The sequence below is a fragment of the Phaeoacremonium minimum genome, assembly GCF_000392275.1.
Source record: "Phaeoacremonium minimum UCRPA7 unplaced genomic scaffold PA7_03_scaffold_288, whole genome shotgun sequence".
NCBI lineage: Eukaryota > Fungi > Ascomycota > Sordariomycetes > Togniniales > Togniniaceae > Phaeoacremonium > Phaeoacremonium minimum.
In genome coordinates this window covers 711,218-721,711 of record NW_006921193.1, presented here as the reverse complement: position 1 = coordinate 721,711, position 10,494 = coordinate 711,218, and the positions used below count along the sequence as shown (strand labels likewise).

At 54.8% G+C, this 10,494-nt stretch overlaps 2 protein-coding genes across 2 annotated transcripts; both read right to left on the bottom strand.

Moving 5' to 3' along the window:
• Nucleotides 1–732: 732 nt before the first annotated feature.
• UCRPA7_3620 (putative duf221 domain protein) lies at nt 733–4,036 on the bottom strand (the record flags this gene model as incomplete). Its single annotated transcript, XM_007916072.1, has 3 exons — nt 733–3,243; nt 3,298–3,840; nt 3,917–4,036. 3 exons carry the CDS (start codon nt 4,034–4,036, stop codon nt 733–735), a joined length of 3,174 nt encoding a protein of 1,057 aa, XP_007914263.1.
• A 4,313-nt stretch (nt 4,037–8,349) lies between these two features.
• Nucleotides 8,350–9,435, bottom strand: UCRPA7_3619 (hypothetical protein; the record flags this gene model as incomplete). Its single annotated transcript, XM_007916071.1, has 2 exons — nt 8,350–9,173; nt 9,402–9,435. 2 exons carry the CDS (start codon nt 9,433–9,435, stop codon nt 8,350–8,352), a joined length of 858 nt encoding a protein of 285 aa, XP_007914262.1.
• Between the last annotated feature and the right edge of the window lie 1,059 nt (nt 9,436–10,494).

The following is a 10,494-nucleotide window of genomic DNA, read 5'->3' as shown; positions in this document are numbered from 1 at the left end:
GGCGATATGAAGGCCGCACGCACTTCAGGATGAACCGACATGGCAGCGTGACTCTCCTGTAATAGCTAATAAATACCTATACACCGAACACATGAAAGAAATCAACCCACTCACGGCTTACTCAATTTGATCTGGGGTGTCCCCCACCTCGGCATGTATGTGATTGAACCTTGAGGGGGTGTTTGTTTTTACTTTACACATGAGTTCTGAGTGTTACTATTGTGTAAACCCCGACGAGTCACTTCACACAGACGTAAACCAATACTTAGAATCAAAAGCGAGGCATGGTCATCCAACCTTCAATTGCTCTTCAGAAACCTGTCTGGCCTGCCGTTTATCCATCTTGTCATCAAGTCTATAATGCTGCAGCTGGTCTATCCCTCGCACCCCGGCCCTCCCTATGTATATATACAAACTCCTTTCGAAGATCTCCATTACAACCGATACACCTCTTCTACCACGCAGGCCTGCTTGGTGCACACCATTCCCGACCAGGGGGTGCCTCGCCGCTTCTTCCTGCCTGGGGGTAAGAGAGAGAGAGAGCTATACAAATCCTGCAACTCAAAAAATTTCTCGACCGCTACGCCGGACCCAATGCTATTTTGACGGATGATACATCTTTGACAACTCGATCTCCTCCTCGTCCCCTTCTTCCCCTTCTACTACTGCTTCTTCTTCTTCCCCTTCTCGCATCTGATCCCGTCGAAGATTCTCCCGGAGCACCCACAGCCTCTAGTTGCCGGTGTCGCGCCTCCTCCCGCCGCGGAAGTAGTTATACGCCATCGGATCCTGGTCGAACTCGGGCTCGCTCTGCGGCAGGTTGCCGTAGCCCTGCGGGCCGCCGCCGAGTCCGCCGAAGGCGCCCGGCACAGAGCGCCCCACGCCGCGGCTCCCCGGGCGCTCGATGCCCATGCCCATGCCCATGCCCCGGTCCAGGCTCGCCTGTCTTGAGCCGGACCCAGATCCCCCAGACCCAGGCGTCAGGATCGGCGGGCTCGCCATCGGCGCCGCGTTGCGCACCAGGTTGCTCGCCGAGTCGTTGCCGCCCGCCAGCCCGTACACCGGGCCCGGCGACTGCGTCCTCTGCGGCGGGTACTCGTTAGACGGCGAGCCGACGCGCGCACCGTTGTAGCCGTACGGCGGGGTCTGGCCGGGGTACTGGTTCGGTGGGCTCGCGTAGCTGGTGTACACCATGTCCGACTCGGCCTGGCTGAAGTTCCTCCTGTTGTTGTGGTGGCCGCCGCTCGAGCCCGCGAATCCCATGCCGCCGACGGGCGTGCCCGGTCGCGAGTCGCTGCCGCCGCTGAACATCGTTCCTGGCGTCCCCGGCCGCACCATGTCGCTCGGCCGGCCGAAAATCTCGCCTGCGCCGTGGTCTGCTGCGAATTCGTCTCGGTTCTTGTAGTATTCAAAATCCAATTTCGACTCGGGTACAACCTCGAACCCTGGTAGACCTGCGGCGCTCTTGCCAGGCTTGCCTGCATGCATGGGGTCGAGAGCGTAGGTGTCGCTGTAGCCTGATACACTCATGGTGTCTCCGGAGCCAGCGTCACGTCCATCGGTCAAGCGTCCTTGATATACGCTCGCGAGAATGTTCTGCGCCTTGGCATGCACCATCGGGGTGATGAGCGGCTTGTACAGGGCAGGGTGTCCGAATCGAGAGGCAAGACGATCACTGCGGAGGTTCTCCTTGCCCGCGATGCCAGTCTCGAGGTTGTTGTCCGCGTGGGGAACGAATCGGGTGCTGTAAAAGTGAATTTTATCATCGAACGTCCTGGCGCAGTAGATCTTGAAGGCGATCATGAGGAATGGGAGAGGCGCCACAGCATAGGCTTGGATATGCGTGTTAATGCCTCGCACCCAGACGATAAGGAACACCACGAGATTTGAAAGCATCGTGGCAAACACCATTCTGTTAAAGAGAACGCGCCAGAACATGCCTCCACTTTCCGTCTTCGTGACGAAGATATACATCAGGAGGTACTTCCTCAGCGGTAGGTCAATGGCGAAGTAGATGGCGGCAGCAGGTAGCACCAGGGGCTGGATGCCTGCGTATGCCAAAGCAACAGTGACGTAGAAGAGGTAGTAGTTGTAGTAACTCGCATAATCGAACGGCGGCGGTGCTGTAAGCTCAATCAGCTCGCGAGGCGTCGGAGAGCCTATCTTCCGCATGCAGAAGCTGTAGATCAGCGTCCAGAGCTGAGCCAGATCGATGGCGGCACCAAGCTGCTTCTGCATAAGCCACGTGATGAAGAAAGGTGAGATGTTGCAGAGCGTGATGAGGACGGTCTGTCCAAAGTTCTGCTTCAGGATGGCTTGCCAAGCATCAACGCCATCGTTCGTCTGATTGACAACACCAGCGGTGAATGCCCAGATTGCCGAAAACATTGAGAAGACGATCAGGTTGTTAAAGACGAAGAAGCTGTATAGCTTGGCTGTGACGTGACGCTCACGGCCCGTCTTCGTCTGATCACCAGCTCGGATAGCTAGGCGACGGAACAGGATGGGGAGAAGCAGGTACACCAAAGACGTCAGGGCCGGTGAGGCGATACCCTGCACGATAATCCAGAACGAGTTGTTGGATTCCAGATTGGACTTGAAAGCGGGCCAGACCATTCCAAGGTTGCTCAGATTGACGAGGAAGATGGCAATCATGGCGTTAGGTGCAATCCAGAGGAAGGTCAGCAAGGCGATCCAGAGGTTGATGATGAATCTTCTGCGACTTCGTGTTGCCGCATTCAGAGGCATGTTGTCCCAGATGACATCGTTTGGTCTCGGGGCGAGTGAGACGGTAGCACCCTGAGGCTTCTTCTTGCGGGTCGCGTATGCGATGGCATGCGCCTCGGCAATATCAGAGTACGAGGCAAAACCATAGGCCATGGTGTTCCGCTTGTCCACGCTCTGCCTGACCTCCTTGATCTCAATCTCCAGAGCTCTTATCCGCTCGGTCAAGTATTCGATGGCGTCGACCTTCTGCCCCTTAGGATAAGTGCCGTACGATCGGTCCTTCTTCGACGGATGGCATACTGGCCGCGCAGCTGGCAGATTGTGGGGATCCTTGAGATAGACCGCCAGAACCTTCTCCAACTTGCGAACTGTGCGTTCATGCTCGCTGATCAGCTCTGGAAGGATTCTAACATTCCGGGCGATAGCGGTTCTCGAGAAGGACGAGTTGGGTGCGACCGAGTCAATGATGCGAGCAATTCCTTCGTCGGAGGTGAAAGCCTTGGGGATATCGTACAGCTGTCAAACGTGTCAGTATATAGTCTTAGTTGCAGACCCGTACTATTTGCTTACCATCAAAGTTCTCGCGTGCAAGCTCTGCTGATACTCGGGGCTCTCAAAGTACGTGCGTCGCAGTTGTAGAACCTTTCTATAGTTCCACCACAAGAAGCCGCAGATGACAATGTCAAAGAGATAGGCCACCACGACCTGGGCCCAATGTGCGTCGCCCCAGAGATTCGACGGCGTGAGAAGGTACAGCCAGACGTCGTTGCCAAAGCGGGTGCTCTTGCTCAAACTGATGGGGATCAGGATGGAGCATCCGATGATGGCCAGAACCACGGCCAGGTTGCGGCACATGCGAATGAATCGCATGAAGATGGTGGCATCCAGTCCTACTAGACGGACCAGGTCTTGCTCTGATGTCTTCCACAGGGGGCCGATCCACGCGAAGACTCCTTTCCCCAGAGGGGGAGGGGCGTGGGCCTCGTCGGCGTGCTTGAGCTTCGGGGCGTAGACGACGGAGTTGTAGGGTCGTATGAAGGAGAAGGCGATGGCGATTCCGGCGGTTATGCCCAGCGAAGAGGCGATGGAGGCCCAGAGGGAGTTTACTTGGAGCTATGGGACGTTAGTTAGAGACATGTGGTAACAAACAGGTGTGACTGCATCGTCGTCGAAAGGCCCGATCACGCACCTCTCCGCCAAAGGGGTTCTGTATAAGCTTGAGCAGTTGCTGGCCTGCATCGTCGCCACCTCCGCTGGCATCGTCTGCCCTCCGAACCAGCTCGGACAGGCCCCTCGCCAAAACATCCATTGTGTGTGTAAACCGTGCCCTGGAAGGGCAGATTGTGGTTAAGAGACCCTTATGACCCTTATGAACCTAGTATTGGGCGTTGGTATCGTAGTTCGCAGCAGGGATGGGTCGAGTTCTGGTGTGGGATCGTGGCTTCGTCAAGACTATCTATCGAGCTTGGGTAGGTCGGCAGCTCTCTCGGTCTGTCTTGGGATTGCTGCCGAGAAAGTGCGTGGTCTCGTGGTCTTTGGTGAAATAAACAGCTGGCTCGACTGGAACAAAGACACGGAACACGGCCGGCTGGAATCGACAGGGGCAGGAAAATAGAAGGGTCTGTCGTTTTTTCCCTTTTTCTTGGCCTCTGCAACAACACGCGCACGCGGGGAGGTGGCCGAGGAATGCAGTGACGCAAGACAAAGAAAAAGCGTAGAGACTAGACTACTGTAGCCCGTAACCCGTAGACCGTAGACGCCACACGCCAATCGACGGCCGGTTGGGCCCCTCAAGAAAAAACGAGCGGCAGAAGGATAAAGAGATGATGGAAGAAGCCGTTCAATGTATGGGACAGCAGCAATGAACGGGGAGGAGGATGAATGGTAAGTAGGGCAAAGGGAAGTGAGGGACGGACGGATAGATAGCAAAGAGTGAGTGGGTGGTTTTCAAAAAAACGAGGGACTGGGAAAAGGAGATGATGGATACGTAGTCGAAGACTGGTGGTGGTGGTCTGTTGGGAAAAGAGAGGGCAGCTACACACACCATAAAAAGCTATCTACGTACTACGCAGTATGTCGACAGATAAGTCTAGGTACTGGTAGTCTAGACTGCTAGACCGGATTATCACATGGGGGTAGATACATAGTGTAGGTAGATATCTAACAGTTTGTTTCCCAAGTCCTACAAGCCGGAGAACAGAACAGAACTGTACCGTACTGTACAGTACCGAAATAGACATCAGATTTTTCCATCAATTGGTACATCCGTCATCTTGAATATCTATCGACTCTACCTTAGGTAGTCTAATGACTGTACTTACTTGCATCTCCTGCATACGTGGGTACCTGGGTACTACCGTAGCTGTGCATACATCTCGACCTACAGTAGCTAATGCATCCCATCTCTCGATCGATTCAGCACGAACACGGGCGCCCTCAGAAGAGAGAGAGAGAGAGAGAGAGAAGAGGACTTGCATGCATGAATGAATGACCCTTTGGTAACGTTTAATTCGTGTTCACGACTCCACGGCCATGGCCATGGCCCATGACCATGACCATCCTGGCTGTGGATCCCCGGGGCATGACTTTACCCCGTCCAGCCCGTCCTCCAACTTTCTCAGCGCCCTCCAGACAGAAAGAGGCTCAGATCAGCATCGTTTTCCTTGCCAGGCTTGCCAGGGTTGCCAGGGTATCTAGGTAGTAGGTACCTCTACTCAGTAGGGACGATATGATCGCCCGTGCTATGCCACTCCAGAGTCCAGACAGATCTCCTTTGTCTATCTAACGCTACACGTAGCTAACTGCTCAGCACTGGGTATTCTATGCTTCTCTGCTACCAAGATACAATCAAAGGTTATCATACCTACCTACATACGTACATATGTGGGTATGATACGCAGTAAGTCCTGGAGCAGTCAGAGAGTCCTTACTGCGTAGGCTTGAAGCTGATCCAGGAGAAAACCCGATCTTGGTGTGGATGAAGGGTGGCGTTAAGTGGCTCCCCAGGAGAGCCACCTAGGTACCTGCCTGAGCCTGCTTAGTCTTAGAGTGAGGGTGCGCAGGTGTGCTATTTTTACCGCCACGCCGGCCATTTGGGTCGTGTCCACTGCTCCACAACGGCCTATCCGCTCCTCCCCTTTTTTTTTCTTCTCCTGCTCTGCTCTCCCCCGTTCGGTTTGGCGGTTGGCCCATGCACGAATACGAGAATCACCCGCCGCACCTGGCACTCGTTCGTTCATGCTTCGCTTCAGCAAAGCGCAAGATGGAGGGAAATGCCGTCTATTACGGAAGTCTCTCGCCGGCAGACGGTCCACCAGATGGCGTCCGTGTCCGTGTCTTTTACCGTGCCAAGATCATCTCTTGAAGATGTTGTTCGCGAAGGGTTGCCTCTCACTAAAGTTACCTACCTACTGCATAGTAAGCACAGAAGAATCCTCCCATACTGAATGAAGACTCCCCGGCCCCGAGGTTAGGTAGCCCGTCCTTGGCCTGATTGTGCAAGACCCTTCTGCGGTGTGCCGGTACCCTAAGCGTCAGCGTCCACGGCAGTCTCTTCCCGCTAACTTATAAGATCCAAACCAGGTTGGCGGGAGTCTCGACCATCTGCCACTGACCAGCTGCCTATTAAGCCTGCTCGGCCCGCTAGGACCAACTCACGGCGCTGCAAAAACCTTGAAAGAACTGACCAAAGGCGCGTACTAATTATGTGAACCCACCTGTTGTACCAGCTCAAACTGCCGGTACCTGCACTCGGAGGGCCGCTAGGACACTGGGACACCGGGCAGTTATTAGCCCTGGACGTAGGCCAACTCCTGAACCCTCTACTACCCTCTACCCTGAGGCCGTCCCCCAAAGAAACCCAAGATGCTGCGTGCGCCCGCCCGCGCTTACCATGTACTATGTATGTACAACGATTGCACGTTGTTCCTGTCTTGGATCTGACGGCAGCTTCCGTAGGGCAGACACGCTTCATATGACCGTTCTAACAACTTGTCTGACACAGCTGAAGGACGCCAGACTAAGACAGACGACGGAGGACAGAGGATGCTGGATGGCAACTGCGCCTACCCAGCGCTAACGTTATCGTCCGCTGAAAGAGTTTAGACACCGGTACTCATACCCCCCTCAGAGGCGACAAGCGACTTACATGAGAAACGAACAGTCCAGCATTTGAGCATGGCCAAAAAAAATATAAAAAAAATCTACAAAACAAATGCTACACTACCACTACCGCGATTTGCTACCACATGCACGCCATTGTAAACCTACACATGTTGTCTATTACCTTGGAAAGAGAAACCCCAATAAGGAAGAAAGCTCCCGCTCTCTCTCATACGCGCGTCCAGCGATTGCGTGTCACGTCCCCGACAGCGCGGGTATCAATGGGTCCAAGACGCCTAGACCTTTTGGTCTCCCTCTCCCTCTCCCTCTGCCTCTGCCTCCCACACAGCGCATGCCCAGCCCTGACTTGCGCGCGGGACGGGAACAGGTGTCAACCGACCGTTCTACCTACCTACCTGTCTACCTACCTACATGTCTAGTCAGGTACAGTGCCCGTAGATCTGACTCGCGCTGAGCTCTTCTTCTCTTCTCCATCCTGTCCCATAATAGCTATGTACATGTAGCTGTAGCTGTGGCACTGCAGTCAATCAGTCAGGTAAGATAAGCACCGACTGACCCCTTGGGAGGCACAGCTACACAGCTACACAGCTGCTTATCCGTCTCCCCGCCCGCCGAAGGAAGCCCGGCCCCGGGGTCCCGGGTGTCGATGATGATATCAGATGTGTGTGGCTGTTCTGTACTGTAAGGCGCCGTCTTCAAAAAAAATTATTTGGATGGATTGTTGGCGGATCGGATTCCATCCCATCCCATCCCATCCCCATCCCCATCCGATCGGGGACAATTGACAAACTCATCATTTTGCCAAATACTACAACGACTTTTCTCCCAAAAACGTCCGTGATCTCGTTTAGACACTCTTTCAATAATAGCCTGCACCCAGTCCATTGGCCCAGTTAGTTATGAGCCCCCATTCGTTATCGCTGGTTGTTGGCCAGTGCTATCGGGTCAACAGGATGTGATTTGTCTCCTTCAAGTCTTAGCTCAAAGGTCAACTCAAAACCTTTCAATGCCATATCTCGTACATTGCAATGATAGAGCAAGTCGAACTAAAAGACTAACGCGTTACATTTGTTCAAAAAATACCTAACAAAAAACCCTAACGTATATACAGTACCAGTCCTTATTGTTGTCTTTCGTCGCCAGCAACCAGCAGCAGAAGCAGCCAGCACCGACGGCATGAGTTTTAGAAGCCAGCTATTCGGATTAAAAGCAAAACCAAAAACCAGCCTTTTCCCGGCCCACCGCACCCCGTTCCAAGAGGGAAGAAAGAACATCAGCCAATGAGCAACAAATAGCCTGTCCTCCGCGTGTGCGTTTTTGTTCAAAAGCCCCGTTTATTCGTAAACGTATAGCGTTGTATGCATCATCAACATGGGGATACGATTCATCCCAGCACATTTTCCCCATTTTCGTTTTTTTTTCACCCTCGCACTGGTTTGACTTTTGACCTAAATTTAGAAGGTCAAGGGGTAAGTGCAAAAAGATGACAACAACATCAAGTTAGGTCTCAACTGGGCCCTGGCTGCGAGTCTTTCGAAGCGTTTTGCCGATGGGGGCCGGATCCTTCTTACCCTTCTTGCTGTCCTTTCGAGACGGTCCGTTAGTGGCCTTGGTAACGGTCTCCTTTGCTGACTCGACAACCGACGAGACGGCATCAGCAATGCCGGTCTTTTGCTTTTTGCCCTTAGGCTCGTCGCCGTTGGTCTCAGCCTTGCGCTTGTCGGCGGCGACTGGCTCCGTAGCCGCAGGAATGGATGGTTTCTCGGCAGTGTCGGGCGCTGGAGCGTTCAGGTTCTCAGCCGGTTCCGGGGCGTCCTTCATCTCGACGTCCTTGGAGCCTCCATTCAGAGTGGCGGTCGTCTCCGGCTTAGTCTCGGCAGGCTTCTCCTCGGCCGCCGGCGGGATGATGCTGTCCTTGACGGGCTCGTCCTTGGCGGGCTCGGCAGGCGCTGGGGCATTCACCTGCTCGGCGGGCTCAGGAGCCGGGGGCTTGGACTCGCTCTGCAGCGCGCTCGTCCACTCCGGGACTGTCTTGGACTCCGCGCCGCTGGCAGGCTCCACGGGCTTGGCCTCCGCGGCGGGCTCCGTCAATTTGGCCGGCTCGGAACTTTCCTCTGCGGGTTTGGACTGCGCCTCCGTGGGCTGAACGGGAGCAGTCTCGGCAGCTGGAGCCTCGAGCTTGGACGGAGTGGGGTCCACGGCCGCTGGGGCCTGCTCAGCCGGCTTCTCTTCGCTGGGCTTCACGCCCAAGCTGTCCGCCACGGGGTCCTTGGGCGGCGCATTGTCGCTGGTGCTCGAGACAACCGGGACTGAAGGCTGGTCGACTGGGCAGGCGGATTTGATGTCAGCGATGGCTATGCGCTGAGTTCTGGGAGCTCAAGGGAGCAGCAAGTGGGAGTAGGTGGAGTGGCGCAAGGTGCGAGGCAGGGAGGAAAGGTGCATATAATCGGCTATAAGTCCAGATCTGGGGCCAGCAGTGATTCTCAAAGCATGCCTGAAGCATTGCCCGAGCCATTGAGATGGATGCGGATGCGGGCGTCACTGTAACTCACCTTTGTCGACGACGGGAGCTTGCGCATCGGCCATTGCGATGACGTAATCGGAGAGCCGAAATACGGGCAGGGCAGCGGGCTGGAGGTGGTGGAGAGGGCGTAGAGCAGCAGAGCAGCTCCTAATCAATCAATTCGAAGGCGTTTGGAGCCCAGAGACGGCGTAGAAGGGATGCAGAGGGCTACGGCGGGTGAGGAGATGGAGGATGATGATGCAGGTGGAAAGCAGGACAGACGGGGGAGAAGAGGTGAAGTCTGGAGGTTGGAATGCGGTGCATCATTGCGCGCGGTGGTGCTACGGAGGGATGTGACCAATCACAGAGCCGGATGAGAGCTCCCGTCAGAGGGCAGGAGCGGGTCGGGAAGACGGTAGAAACTGCGATCTATTATTGCTGGGTCATTATTGCCTTAGTTAGCTTTTGGATGTCTAAGCAAGTAGGTCTCGGTGTTAGTGTTCTTTGGCGGGCGGCTGGTACCTCAGCTAAGGATCAAGCTGGGTAAATACTAAGGTTAGCTAAGCTGTGGTATGGTATGGGCAAAACACGGAATCGTGATCAGAGACCCGGTGTGCAGGGACAAGAACAAGAAGGTGCTAAGAAGGCAGCTCCGACGTTAGGAGGCCAGGTACCGTTGCCATACGGGAGATCTGGGCCAGGTACACACAGGCTAATAAGCCGGGGTCCGCCTCCCAGGCAAGCGAATCTGGAGATGTGCCATTGCGTGCAGCCAGTCGATGCTACTCCTGGCTTAGCTGCCCTCGGAGAAAGGCTTCCATTTGCCAACTCGTTGCGCCCATTCTTCCAGTAAAGGCGCGAGGCCGCAGGCATGTATGTATAGCTAAAGCAGTCCAGTGACCAGCATTTCATTGCATTGCAATGAGCTGAACCGAGGCTGCTAACAGAACGCATACATATGTAGGCTGTTGGTATATGGTAGTCTTGTTGATTGGCGCGCAGAGATCAATGGTTCATCCCGAAGGAGCAGACTCAAGGAGCCTCACTCTCGGTCGGCCTGCTCGCTCACGACCTTAAGTGTGCATTCTTATTCGATGGTGTATCCATTCGTCCGGCCCAAGTATTGATGCCATGCGAGAAAT